At 34.7% G+C, this 15,971-nt stretch overlaps 1 protein-coding gene across 1 annotated transcript in view; it reads right to left on the bottom strand.

The window, feature by feature from the left end:
* ADAM10 (ADAM metallopeptidase domain 10) overlaps window positions 1–15,971 on the bottom strand; it is a 150,615-nt gene that overhangs the window by 111,470 nt on the left and 23,174 nt on the right. Inside the window, exon 2 of the mRNA XM_081289709.1 lies at window positions 2,788–2,938. Within this exon, the coding sequence (XP_081145835.1) occupies window positions 2,788–2,938 (151 nt within the window). The remainder of the gene's footprint in view (window positions 1–2,787; window positions 2,939–15,971) is intronic.

Raw genomic sequence — 15,971 nt, 5'->3', positions numbered from 1 at the left:
GACTCTGCTTAGAGCCTCAGCCAGAAATTAGAACCTCCTTTAAATATCTATAATATTTTATCTCTAAAGCACCATATCACATTTTTCTCATCCAATGACTTGAGCACACTTATTGTACCTATCAGTTCTACATTTATCTGGCCATCATTCCCAGCCTAGACCAAGTAACTTTTAACTAGCAGTCAAAGATGTTTTAGATGACTAAGTAACAGCACACTTACTCTTTCTCTCTCTCTCATTTGCTTACACATATACAAAGAAGCTAGGTATATGATTTTGCAAAATATGAAATACGTGATAGATCTAATAAAAATCTAATGTTATAATAGGAATGTGATATCCAAATCAAAGGCAACTAGAAGTTTCTTTTAGTAATCAGATGACACGGGAATATAATATTAAGTATATTTTGAGAGATCACTAAAAACTTATGAAGGCTAATGACTACTTATTATTTCGTAGTACTAATAAAGAAAGGGTCATTTTAAAATATCTGAAGTGAAGTCATTAAATTTACATGAATTGCTATTGAAATATGGAAGATATGTTAAATTAAGTAATAAGCATTTCTATAGGCGAATACTTTGTTTCACAGCATTTCTAATTATCTGATTTTTTTTTAATCCACTAAAACCTTTTCTGGGCTGGGGTTGTGGCTCAGTAGAGTGCTCACCTAGCATGTGCAAGGCCCTGGGTTTGGTCCTCAGCACCACATAAAAATAAAATAAATAAAATAAAGGTATTGTATCCAACTACAACTAAAAAAATAAAATATTTTTTTAAAAAACTTTTCTGGGTATGGTGGTACATACTTATAATCCCTATAACTCAGGAGGCTGAGTCAGGAGAATTGCAAGTTCAGGGCCAGGCTCAACAACTCAGTAAGATCCTGTTTCAAAATACAATTAAAAAAAAAAAAAAAAAAAAAGGAAAGGAAAACAGAGTAGAGAGCACTGGGAATGGAGCTCAAAGGTTCAATCCCCAATAATGAAAAATTTTAAAAATTTAAAAACAAGAAAGAAAAATAAAAGAAAATCTTTCCTAAGCACCTGTATAACATATATGCAATATAACAGACAATAATAAATGGTAACCAGGGTACTTTCATATCAGAAACAAAAAACACAACTGTAGAAAAATAAATAATACACAAATGGAAAGGAAGAAAACAAATCAAATACCAATGGTACAGATAAGGAATTTTTTTTTTTAAAGAGAGAGAGAGAGAATTTTAATATTTATTTTTTTTAGTTTTTATTGGCAGACATAACATCTTTGTTTGTATGTGGTGCTGAGGATCGAACCCCAGCAGCACGCATGCCAGGCGAGCGCGCAACCACTTGAGCCACAACCCCAGCCCCAGATAAGGAATTTTAAAGTTCAGAGGAAGGGGTAAAATGTCTAAAAGGCAGAAGTTGAATTGTATGTTAAAATATAATCAGGATTTTTAGGTAAATGCCAGAGAAAAAACTGTACATATATAGCAAACACTAAGAAAATTCTGGGTAAAAAAGACATTTAATGTTAAGAAATGGAATAGAGTTTAGAATAATTGACTCTGATTAATTTCAGAGAAACCTTAAAGACAAATTAGGGAACCTGGCTAATAATCATTAATGGAAGACTGCAGCTCAATAAGCTGACATGAAAAAGGAAGCATGTAGGGAAGAGTCCATCTTGTAGCAGTATGCAGAATAGCTTTAACGATATAGTGGAAACTCTGAAAACTATTGGGAAGTAAATAATATAGCTCTCAATCCAGGTTACATCAATATAAAAAGAATATATTTGATAAAAAGAATAGATTTGATAATTAATGCAGGCAAGAGAGGGACCAACAAAGAGCTCAAGGATTTAATATCTAAGTATGCCAACAGAAAAAAGGGGAGGGAATTTTTTTAAAAAAAGCAGGGTTTTGAATATGCACTGTGTAAGTTAAATCATTTAAATTCTCTGGACCTTAGCTTCCTCAGATACAAAGAGACATTTACCTTCCTTAGTGTTGAGAAGATTAATAAGAGAAGGCATATAAAGCATTAAGAACACAAAAGGCACTCAACGATTTTTTAACTCTCTTCCCTAGCTGTCCTTTATCCCTTAAAAATTCTGTTTCAGGGGGCTGGGGATGTGGCTCAAGTGGTAGCGCGCTCGCCTGGCATGCGTGCGGCCCGGGTTCAATCCTCAGCACCACATACCAACAAAGATGTTGTGTCCGCTGAGAACTAAAAAATAAATATTAAAAAATTCTCTCTCTCTCTCTCTCTCTCTCTCTCTCTCTCTCTCTCCTCTCTCACTCTCTCTTTAAAAAAAAAAGTTTAAAAAAAAAATAATAAAAAAATAAAAATTCTGTTTCAGACTAAAGCCAGGTTAGCAAGTAATACCAGGAATTATTTTAGAACCTGATAAAATCGAATCAATGAGCAATTAAATGACTTATTCAATAGCATAGTTATCTTTTCTGTTGGCACAAGAAGATATGTATATTGACCATAAAACGTAAGGAGTGGTAGGAAACTGTGAACACAGTATCCTCTTTAAAGGTACATATCTTCTATAACATATAGAAAATCTGATTCATAATTAAAAAACATTTACAATTGGTTGTTTCCTTAAATGTATAAAAGGGCAGTCCATTTGAAGACATTTTTTAATATATATACCAAATTCCAAAGGTGGCTAAATTTCCATGTGGGGACCTTTTCTTTAAAGAAAAAAAAAAAAGAATATAAATTTCTTCTTTTAGATTGAATAAAGGGAAACTTCAGACACAGCAACAAACTTACTCACCTTCCATGGGCATGGAAATCTAGACGTAAAAACTGGTCCTCATGTGAGACTGCTCTTTTGGCACGCTGGTGTTTTTGGTGTAATGAATCCACGTTGTAAGATAATCCTTCATAATGTCTAATATATTTATTTAGAGGATTTCCATACTGACCTATACAAAAAAGACAACAATTTGAATTAGCATCATTCTGAAGGACCCTTCTAGTTCTAACACAATTACTAAAATATCTATGAATATGTATGAAACAATTAATTGTCTCACTAATTCCAGTACTAATATTATGAATCTTCTGCTAATATTATTCCACATTTTTAAAACTTACTGTAGTGTAATTTCAACTATACACAAGTTTGGGCTTTAGATGTAGGCTTGTCTTAGATGTCCTGTATTAAATGAAGAAAGTTCACTTTCAGACTTTGCAGATCAAAACTGTAAGATGCGGGGCTAGGGTTGTGGCTCAGAGGTAGAGAGCTCACCTTGCACACGCTAGGCCCTGGGTTCAATCCTCAGCACCACATAAAAATAAATAAGTGAAATAAAGATATTGTGTCTGACTACAACTAAAAAATTTAAAAAATTTTTAAAAAAACTGTAAGATGCTGGTTTATCACCTCTCTTTCTGCATCTATTTAGGATAATCTTACAGTTTCTTTTTAATTTGCTAATGTGGTGAATTAACTTTTTTAATGTTAAACCAACCTTGCATTCCTGAGATAAACCACACTTAGTCATATTTTTTTATTCAATTTGCTATAATTTTGTTTAGAAATTTTATTTTCCATGTTCATGAGAGATAATAATTTTTAGTTTTCTTTCAACTAAGTTTTAAAAAAAAACAAAAACAAAAAGAGTTGCAAATTATTCTTTCTTCTTCAATTTTTGGAACAAATTTATGCAAAATTTGTAATATGTCTTCCTTGAATATTTCTTAAAATTAACAAATGAAGCCATCCTGGCCTGGAGTTTTCTTCATGGAAATATTTTTAAATAATTTCAATTTATAAGTAGAAAAAAAGCTACTCAGACTACCCATTTCTTTGAGTGGACTCTGGTAAGAATTTCTCCATTTTATCCACACTGTTGAATTTATGGAAATAAAGTTATTCATAATATTATTTTTTATATCTTTTGAATCTATAGCAATGTTACCTCTCTCATTCCTGATATAAACTATTTCTATCTTTTGTTTCTGGATCAGAATAGCTAGAAACTTGTCAATTATATTGATCTTCTCAAAGAATGCCTTTAATTCCATCGATTTTTCTTATTTTTGTTTGTATTTTGTTTTCACTTCAATCTTTATTAATCCTTCTGCTTACAGTGAATTTAATTTGCCCTTCTTTTTTTACTTTCATAAGGTAAGTCAGCCAATTTAAGACTTTTTTCCTAACAGGTGTTTAGTGCTATAAACGTGTGTTCTTTATATACCGCATTAGGAGCAACTCAAGAATTCTATTATGTTGTATTTTCATTTTCATTCTGTCCAGCATATTTTCTAATTTCCCTTTTTTTGAGGGGGAAAGGGTACCATCGATTAAACCCAGGGGCACTCTGTTACTGAGCCACAACTCCAGCCTTTTTTGTGTTTTATTTAGAGACAGGGTTTTACTGAGTTGTTTAGCACCTCACTATTACTGAGGCTGGCTTTGAACTCTCAATCCTCCTGCCTCAGCCTCCTAAACTGCTGGGATTACAGGCATGCACCACCGTACCCAGCTTTACCCTTTTACTTTTAATTTATCTTTTCTTTATATTTAAAATGAGTTCCTGTAGGCAGCATATAGTTGGGTCTTGCTTCTTACTAAATCTGGCGTGTTTAGATGATTTATGTTTAAAGTGGTTCTGGCTGGGAGTGTTTTTCACTAGCAATTGTGAGGATTCCCAGAACCACCAAAACTAAAATGAAATGAAAAATAAAGTGGTTACTATATGATATAGGTTTAAGTCTATCATTCTTGCTATTTATTTTCTTTTGTGTCATCTGTTCTTTGTTCCCTTTTGTGCTTTTTTACCTTTTTTAGACTAATTATTGTTTTATTCCATTTTATCTTTCGTCAGCTTATTAACAACAAATTTTTGGCAATTTTAGCAGTTCTTTTAGAGTTCACAGTACAGATCTTTAACTTATCCCAAGTTCAATTCAGTTATAATACATGTGAGCATCCCCAATCCAACAATCCAAAACTTTGGAAGACATTAGGATAATATATTAAATCTGTTTCACAATTTTTGTACCTCAATCTTTGAGGGGGTGCTGTAAATTGAACCGGGGCTTTGCACATAAACTCTAAAACTTTCTGAACTCCAATGTAACAAGTGAAAAATTCCACATCTGACCTCACATGATGGGGTCACACTTAAAACATGAGAGCACTAAAAATACAGAATAAAATTACCAAGTTTTTGGTTTTTTGTTTGTGCTTTGGGTTTTGTTTGTTTGTTTTCTGATGTTGAAGACTGAACCCAGGACCACAGGCATGCTAGGAAAATGCTCTACCAGTAAGCATCCAGCCAAAAAAGTTTCAATGTACAATTCAGATAAAATATTCTGCCACTTCTGATAACTTAAAACAATAACTGTTTCTGTTCTAGTGAAAGACTTGTGATACAAGCTCAACTATTTACATGGATAGAACACTGCTAGAAAAGTTATTAAACAAAGTCATCTTTGTCCCACAGAAAATAATTTTATAAAGTACCTAATGTTCACTTTCACAGGCAAAGGTAAAAATGACAGTGCAGCTCTATGTAAGTCAAAGATTTTTTCTCAATCTTTACAATTGGGATAGGATATAATTAATGAAATTTAATTGAGAAAGTTAAAAATGCTATGTAAGAACACATGGCTACGAAGGACAGACACATCATTATCATCTTCTATAAGACTAATGAAAGTTTCTGTTAATTATATCTCAATATCAGTATTTAGATGATCTCAATAATGTGAAGAAAATGATGATAACATGTGACAACTGTTATTTTTATAATTTCTCCATCTCAATATTAATGACATGAAGAAGAGAAGGAGGAAATTATATAAAAAGCATTTCCCCTCCCCTCATACACACACCAAAAACAACCCTCAAGAAATGAAATCAAAGAAAATAACTAGTGTATGCTTGAGCTAGGTGACACAGGTAGGTCATAAGTACCAATTCCCTTCCCAAATCCATGCTTGATGATACTATGTTGATAACTTAAAATCAGCTACCAATCAGAAGGAGCATTTATAATACTAAAATTAGGAAAGGCTATAAATCAGAGAAATTTTCTTCTTTTTTCCAGAAGAACCAATATACTACTAATACAACACTGGACATAACCTAATGATATCATCTTTCAAACAAGGAGCCAAAAATACAGAACATTATAATGTAAATCTGAGAAAGCATAGCACACTGAACTTCTGACAATGCCCCTAACCTTCAGAAGCCATGCAATTCACATTTTTAAATATCTCAAAAGAGAACAGAACACTGGAATTCTCAAAAAGATTGTATATGATCATGATAAGTGCTGTGATGCATACTTGTAATTCTGGATACTGGGGAGACTAAGGCAAAAGGGTTGCAAGTTCAAGGCTAACATCAGCAACTTAGTGAGGCCCTAAGCAATTTAGCAAGACTCTGCCTCAAACTTTAAAAATTTTTTAAAGGGCTGGGGATATAAGCTCAGTGGCAGAGTGCTTACCTAGCATGTACAAGGACCTGGGTTTAATACCCAGAACCACAATTCATTCATTCATTCATTCATTCATTTAAATAAATATGTTTCACAGGCTAAGGAGCATACTGGAAAATAAACATGATGAGGGGAAGTGAAAAATATAACTAAACTTAAGCTAGTCAACACAATACAATAAGAATATAAAATCACACAAAAGTAAACCAAAGGGGGCTGTGATTATGGCTCAATGGTAGAGCATTTGCCTAGCATGTGTGAAGCACTGGGTTTGAGCCTCAGCATCACATAAAAATAAAGGTATTGTGTTCATCTACAACTAAAAAATTGTTTTAAAAAAGTAAATCACAGGCTAATGGCTGAAACCAGAAGACAAAAATGTGTATATTAATAAAATAATAATAAATTTAAATACATACATTAAAATGAACTATGGGTGGGAAATACAAAGGAAGCCAGAGAAAAAGATGTATAACATACAGAAAAAGAAGGGTAAAAATGACAGTGAAGCCCTATGTAAGTCAAAAGATGTTAAAGTGCTACAAAACTTTCTCAGCCAAAGAGTCTATAACCAGTGAAATTATCTTTCACAAATGAAGGATGGAGGAGGATGAAATGAAGCCTTTTTTGGACTTTAAATTAATTAATACTTAATCATTACTAGAAATGTTAAAGGAAATTCTCCAGTCAGAAAACACACTACATGGAAATCTGTACTGGCACAAAGAATAATGATAGAAATGATGTATGTATGAGAAAATAAAAAAAGATTTTTTCTTTTTTAATCTATTTAAAAGTGACCACATTTTTTTTTAAAAATGATGTACTGTGGCATTTATGACATATAGTATAAAAATATATAACAACACAATGGAGAAGAGAAATTAAACTGTACTTATATTGTATACGAAGTAGAATAATACTAAAGCTGGGGCCAGGTGCGGTGGCGCACACCTGTAATCCCAGCAATATAGGAGAATGGTAAATTCAAAGCCAGCCTCAGCAACTTAGCAAGGTTCTAAGTAACTTAGTGAGACCTGATCTTAAAATAAAAAATAAAAAGGACCTGGGAATGTGGGTCTGTGGTTAAGTGTCCCTGGGTTCAATCCCTAGTATGTGTTTGTACACACACACACACACACACACACACACACACACACACATATAAAAATACACACATACATGCTTTTTTTTTTTTTTAAGCTGGGGATGTACTCAGTAGTAGAATGTCGCTTAGCATGCATGAGGCCTTCGGTTCAATTCCCAGTACCCACACACACACAAAGTGAATAATATTACCTGAAAGTCTACAGTGATAAGTTTTAGAAGTTTTAGATTTATATTGTATACTCTAGGAACAACCACTTTAAAAAATGACAAATAGTTACATTACATAAATCTATAACATAAAGAGAGAATTTTTAAAGTAAGTCCCAAAGAATTCAGGAAAAGAGCAGGGGAAAGTAACTTATGAACAGATGAAAATAGGATGATGGTTTTAAACTCAGCCCCATATCAACAATTAAAAGTAAACATAACAAAGCCAGAACTATTGTTATTTGTCTTAAGAGGAAATATAAATGTATAGTGTCTAACAGACACTTTAAACACAAACTCAAAGTAGGTCAAAGTATAAAGAATGAAAAAAATTATCCAAACACTAACTGGAAAAAAGCTGGAGTGGCTACAGTAATATCAAAGTAAACTTCAAAATAAGCAAACAAAAAAACTGTGAGGAACAAAGAGGGACATTTCTTAATTTAACAAGCAAATCCACAGCCCTTCATGGTAGCAGTAAAGGACTGATGCCACAGACTCATCCCTATGACGACGATGTCAAAGCCCACCAAACTTGGGAAGGGAAAGGCAGAATTGGAAGATCACGTGATACTGGAGTAGAAAGAGTTTATCTTGGTGATATTTGGATATTGGTTCTATTGTATATGCAAAGCAAAGCAAAGAATCCAGGGGAAAATTTGTGGAAAAAATTAAAAATAAGATTTATATAAATGCACAAACTGTGATCCTGAAAGAAAACAAACCAACAGCAATCACAGCAACTAAGCAAACTTGAGCACAGAAATCCAAAACAAAACCCCGCTGAAATCAGTGTGAACAAAGTTGAGATAAAATATAGCCTGGTATGATGGTGCACTCCTGTAATCCCAGCAGCTCAGAAGCCTGAGGCAGAAGGATCACAGGTTCAAAGCCAGCCTCAACAATTTAGCAAAGCCCTAAGCAATATAGTGAAACCCTGTCTCAAAATAAAATATAAAAAAGGCTAGGGATGTGGCTCAGTGCTTAAGCAACCCTGGGTTCAATCTGCAATATCAAAAAAAAAAAAAAAAGTTGAGGTGAAACACAATATGTACAATAAGAAAGCTCTACAATATGTACAATAAGAAAGCTCTCAATTGAGTGAATAAAGCATGAATAAACTGCAAAGTAAAAAATAAGAGAACAAGGGTTGGGGTTGTGGCTCAGCGGTAGAGCGCTTGCCTCACATGTGCGAGACCCTGGGTTCGATCCTCAGCACCACATAAAAATAAATAAGTGAAATAAAGGTGTTGTGTCCAACTACAAATAAAAAATAAAAATATTTTAAAAAATAAGAGAACAAGATAATCCTACATCTGTATGTGCATAATAGAACTTTGAAGTATATGAAGAAAAACTTGATAGAACTAAAGAACTAAGCTAGGTGTGGTGGTACAAGCATGTAATCCCAGGTACTCAAAAATAAGGCAGGAGGATCACAAGTTCAAGGATAGCCTGAGCAATTTAGTGAGATCCTCTTTGTTATGATTTGGATATGAGTTATCCCCAAAAGCTCATGTGTGAGACAATGCAAAAAGGTTTAGAGGAGAAATGATTGGGTTATGAGAGCCTTGACCCAATCAATTAATTAATCCCCTGATAAGAGATTAACTGAGTGGTAACTGAAGGTAGGTAGGATGTGGCAGGAGGAGCTGGGTCATTGGGGGCATGCTTTGGGGGTACATATTTTTGTATCTGGCAAGTTGTGTGTGTGTGTGTCTCTCTCTATCTCTCCCCACCCACCCTGCTTCCTGACCATCATATGAGCTGCTTCCCTCTGCAACACTTTTCCACCATGAAGTTTTGCCACAACTTGAGCTTCAAGGAATGGAGCTTGCTGTCTATGGACTGAGACATCTGAAACCATGAGCCACCAAATAAACTTTCTCCTCTAAAATTGTTCTTGTCAGGTCTTTTAGTCATTGCAGCAAAAAAGCTAACTAAGGGGCTGGGGATGTGGCTCAAGTGGTAGCGCGCTTGCCTGGCATGCGTGCGGCCCGGGTTCGATCCTCAGCACCACATACAAAGATGCTGTGTCCGCCGAAAACTAAAAAAAAAATAAAAATATTAAAAAAAAAAAAAAGCTAACTAAAACACTTCTCAAAATAAAATCAAAGGGTTGGGGATGTGGCTCAGTGGTAGAGTGCCTCAGAATTCAATTCCCAGTCTCATCAAAAAAAAGAACTGAAAGAAATAAACAAATTTTTTTAGAGTTAGCCATTGCAACAATCTTTTCTGAACAACAACAACAAAAAAAGCTAAAAATCAGTAAGGATACACAAAATTTGAATACTATCAGCATCAATATAAATAAACTGACCTGACCAATAATTTACAGATCCAACAAAAGAATACATATTTTTCTCAAGGTGACACAGACACTCACCAAGACAGACCTTAATTCTAGGCTATAACACGTTTCCATAAATTTTAAAAGAAATCTTTGTCTCTGACTATAGTAGAATTAAACCAATTTAACAGATTTCCAGAAAAATTCCCCAATATTAGGAACTTAACACTTTCTAAATATCCCATTGGTCAAGGAATAAATCAAAGAAGAAACCAGAAAGTATTTTCATTGACTGTAAAGAGCACAGGTAACATTTTGGATATAGAAATATTCTGTCATGATTATATAGTAGTTATGACTATATACAGTTCTCAAAATTCACAGATTTGTACACCTAAAACTATTTTTTGAGCCAGGTGTAGTGGCACACTCCTGTAATCCCAGAGGCTCAGGAGGCTGAGTAGGATCACCATTTCAAAGCCAGCTTCAGCAATGGTGAAGCGCTAAGTAACTCAGTGAGACACCACATCTCTAAATTAAAAAAAAAAAAAATACAAAACAACACTAATTTTGAATTTTATCATATGTAAATTATACCTCAATAAAGCTGAATAACTTTTTTTTTAAATGTTGAAATAAGGTAGTAGGTATATGGGTTGGCCTTTCTTTCTACTTTTCCCTAATTGATAAAATCTTTTGTAATAAAAAAAAAAAAAATTCCAGAAGCCAGGCATTGGTGATTCACAACACATATAATCCCAGAGACTTAGGAGACTGAGGCAGGAGGATCACAAGTTCAAAACCAGCCTCAGTTATTGCCCTTCTCGGACTATTCCCTGAAGACCTTAAAAGAGCATGCTACAGGGATACTGCCACATCGATGTTCATAGCAGCACAATTCACAATAGCCAGACTGTGGAACCAACCCAGATGCCCTTCAATAGATGAATGGATAAAAAAAAAAATGTGGCATTTATACACCATGGAATATTATGCAGCACTAAAAAATGACAAAATCATGGAATTTGCAGGGAAATGGATGGCACTAAGCAGATTATGCTTAGTGAAGCTAGCCAATCCCTAAAAAACAAATACCAAATGTCTTCTTTGATATAATGAGCAACTATGAACAGAGTAGGAGGAAGAGCAGGAAGAAAAGATTAACTTTAAACAGAGACATGAGATGGGAGGGAAAGAGAGAGAAAAGGGAAATTGCATGGAAATGAAGGGAGACCCTCATTGCTATACAAAATTACATATAAGAGGTTGTGAGGGGAATGGGAAAATTAACAAGGTGAGAAATGAATTACAGTAGATGGGGTAGAGAGAGAAGATGTGAGGGAAGGGGAGGGGGGATAGGAAGGGATAGGAAAGGTAGCAGAATACAACAATTACTAATAGGGCATTATGTAAAATTGTGGATGTGTAACCAACGTGATTCTGCAATCTGCATTTGGGGTAAAATTGGGAGTTCATAACCCACTTCAATCTAATGTATGAAATATGATATGTCAAGAGCTTTGTAATGTTGTGAACAACCAATAAAAAAAAAACAGCCTCAGTAACTTAATGAGATCCTATCTCAAAATAAATTTTTTTTTAAAAAGCCTTGGGATATAGGTCAGTGGTACAGTGCTTTTGGGTTCAATCACCAGAATGAATGAATGAATGAGTAAATAAATAAATAGATATCTTGCACAAATAAGGGCCTGGGTTCCATCCCCAGCATCATAACAAAGAAAACAAAGACAATTCAAAATATTCCCACTTGTTCACTCCATAAAATAAATGAAATCAACATCACATTCACCTCCAATAAACTACCAGCCATCCTTTAATGACTCATTATTTCTAAATACTATATTGTGCTAACAGGATACAAGCAACAAAAGACAGGAAATAAAAGAATAAATGCTAACTACAGATTGCAGGTACCAAAAGAATAGCAAAGGAAACAAACATCAAGGGGGGGTGGGGGTGGCAAGGGGATCAGTTGGGAAAGTAGCAACTATTCCATTTTAAAGAAGTTCTTGGAAGATTGGAAGGTCCAACTCAACATTTAGGCTAAAAAACTAAAACAAATCTAGAAACCTACTATTCACCATGTGTTCAAATAACAAGACATTCATTAAATATTATCACAGACACTGGAAATTTGGATTTCTGGATGTTTCAGTCCTCACCCAATTAAATCTTTTAACATGTATACCATTTTCCATTTTCCTAACACAGAGACATTGCTGTTCAAACTGTTTCAGAGCCTAGCAGCATGAGTACCTCTGGGAAAATTCTTCACATAATAATATTGGGCTCCTACCCCATAAATCTATTGATCCTCCAAGTGACCCAGGCTCTACCCCCAGACTACCTAAGAGGAATATGGATACATATTAAAGTTTGAAAAGCACTGCAACTTTTCTTCATACAGAAATTCCCTTACTTCTACCAGTAGTTGTATTTTTTTTTCTACATCATGTTCAGCATTTAACAGTACATTACTAGGGCTAGGTACCACACCACAGGTGCTACCATTTAACAGCAATTAAAGTAGGGCAGTGACACACTGAGCCAGCAGCTTAGGAAGTTGAGGCAGGAGGATTCCAAGTTCAAAGCCAGCCTCAGCAACTTAGCAAGGTCTGAAGCAACTAAGTGAGACCCTGTCTCAAAAAATTTTTAAAAAGGGATGGGGATGTGCCTCAGTGGTTAGGCAACCCAGAGTTCAACCCCCAGTACAAAAAAAAAAAGATGCCTCAAATGATGTCTCAGGTAATGTACTGATTAGAGAAAGTATCCTATAATATAAGAGCACCGTCTCCAAACTATAACCCAAAGGATAGTTGTCAATCACCTGTTTTTACCACAGAGCAAAGCTCATTCATTTACACATTTTCTATCATTGCTTTCACAATAAAGTTGAATAAACATTTGATATCTGTTATCTAACTTTACAAAATATTAAATAACAGGTATCAAATCTTTGGGAAGTCACTTAACATTTGGTTTCATTAGTATTGACTGTTTATTATAACCCACCCTTTTATTTTCCTCTGTAATAGGAGTACTAACCCGAAATCAATAGACCTCTGTGATGGTTAATTTTAGGTGTCAACTTGACTGTATTAATGAATATCTAGAGAACTGGTTTGTTTCTAGGTGTGTTTCTAGGTGTGTCTGTGAGGGTACTTCCAAGAAAACTGCCATGTTAAGTCAGTGGACTGAGTGGGGAAGATGTGCACACTGATCTGATCAGTGCAGGTAAGCACCATCCAATCATACAAAAACATACAGAACAAAAAGGAAGAGGAAAAGCAAATCTATTCTCATTCTTTCATTCATTCATTCATTCTTTCTCTCCCTACTAAAACTAGGACACTTATTCTCCAGCCTCTGGACATGAGAACACCAGGTTTTCCAGCCTTTGGACTCCAGAACACACACCAATACTGTCCCCATCTCACACACCAATACTGTCCCCATCTCTAAATTCTCAGGCCTTTGGCTTCAGACTGAGTTATACCATGAACTTCACCAGATCTGAGACTTTGACTTGGACAGAGGCATACTACCAGCATCCCAGGGCCAAACAAATAGATCCTTGAATAAATATCCTCTATTGGTTCTGTCCCTCTGAAAAACCACAATACAACCTCTAAAGGGAGATCATGAACCTCTTTATTTTTATATTCAGAATTCTAAAAATATTCCTTATTTTGCTTCTAGGCATTTTGTTTCTTCTTCTTCTATTTAAATCTTTTACTTATTTATTTATAATTTTACCTCTCCATGCTAGGGATCAAACCCAGGGCAAGCATCTATCACTGAACTACATACACCCCTAGTGCTCTTTTCTTAACTTACTACACAACTAGGACTACCCCCAAATCATGCTGAATAACAGTAAATGAAGGCATTTTTAGTTTGCTCTCAACTTTAATAAGAATACCTTTAGTTTTTCATTGTTGTATTTCATATATTTATAAAATCATGCTAAGTCCAATTTTCCCATTTCTTTTTTAAAAATCTAGTATTCAAAAATTCAAATGAAAATTTGGCTAAAAAACACTAAAAAACATTTTCCAAAACAGTTTCATATTTCACATCTCCAAAGAGAAAAATTAAAATTCCAAACTGTTTTTTATTTGTAAAATTATTCTATTTTTTTTAAATGTACACTAATAGCTTACTATCTACAGAAAATACTATAATTGGATAAACATCTTATTTTTTTAATTAAATAATGCTTATTAATTAGATATAATAACTAAAATTTATCAACCACCTGCAAACTCCCAAACTTTGTACTGCTTACATTTTTTTCACTTTATCTACTCAATAAACCTATAGTAAGAACTATTAGCCAATTTTAAAGAAAATCAAGGCTGCCAAGCAAATAGGAGACAGTGCCAAGGAGATAATCTTGGTTACAGGGATTTCAAGACAGTTGGGCATGGTGGTACACACCTAAAATATCAGCTACTTGGGAAGCAGAGGCAGAAGGATCACAAGTTCAAGGTCAGCCTTGCCCAATTTAATAAGATCCCATCTCAAAAAACACTCTTGAGAGGATAGGCACCAAGATGCACACCTGTAATCCTGGTGACTCAGGAGGCGAAGGCAGTAGGATTACAAATTTGAGGCCAGCCTGGGCAATTTAGTGAGGGCCCTGTCTCAGAATAAAAAAGGTGGGATGGGGAAGGGCAGATACTGCTAAATTATATAGAATCCCTGGGTTTAATCCCCAGTACTGAAGGAGGTTGGAGGGGGAGGAAATGAAAGAAAGAGAAATAGCTGGGAATAGCTCAATGGTACAGCATCTGTGGGTTCAATCGCCAATACAGGGGGGAAAATATTTCAAGATAAACTAAAGCAATTCTATTATCTTCATCATAAATAAAGTCAGGGGGACTGGGGATGTAGCTTAGTTGATTAAGTGCTTGCCCAATGCACAAGGCCCTGGGTTCAATCCTGGCATGGATGGATGGATAGATAGATAGATGATTGATAGATAGATAGATAGATAGATAGATAGATAGATAAAGGTCAGGGGCTGGGGTTGTAATTCAGTGGAAGAGCACTTGCCTAGCATGTGTGAGGCACTGGGTTTGATCCTCAGCACCACATACAAATAAATAAAATAAAGGTCCATTGACAACTAAAAACTATTCAGTAAATAAATAAATAAAATCACCATTCATGTTTCTGAAGTAACTACAAAAAACTAAAAAGAAAAAAACATCAAAATACTTCACATGGCACAGACCTTTCAAAAACTAAACTGACATCTACGTTTAAGATGTAGAAAAACATGATGAAATACTAAAGAAGAATATACTTTTTATAAACCAAAAAATATATATGTATACCCTTGATTTCCACAGCTGGTAATTGAAATTGGCATGGTTCACTCCACAGGAGTCTGGGCCAATCCCCAACTCTTGTACTATTTACCTCAGTCAGACACCACAAAATTGCCTGTTCCCACATGCAGAGTCTGGACCTACTAAACTGAGGTCTATTCCTACATTTTAGCTACCAGTCAAGAGCTCAAAAGTAGAGACGGAACACAGTTCTGTCATCAAATTTCACTGAGAAATGTTACAAATTCACCCATCTCTATCTAAACAGGGCTTAGCCTCTGCTCCACTCACTTTGGAATAAGATCTCTCCTTATTACAGATCTTCCTGATTTCCCAACTGTCAAGTTGCTTAATTGTCTACTCCATTTCCTTATCATCTACTCTAGTCCAATCCTGGTTATATGCTAGATTTCTCTCTCAGTTCAGGTTCTATCAATTTATAAATATACATGCTCTGGTACTTACATTATCACTGCTTCTATAATATCAAGCAAATCAAGAGAAATCACAAATCTGAGGTGGGCATAGTGAAGCACAC

This window comes from Spermophilus citellus (assembly GCF_964194105.1).
Source record: "Spermophilus citellus genome assembly, chromosome: 4".
NCBI lineage: Eukaryota > Metazoa > Chordata > Mammalia > Rodentia > Sciuridae > Spermophilus > Spermophilus citellus.
Note: the sequence above shows the minus strand (reverse complement) of the source record. Positions and strands in the feature narration are given on the sequence as shown.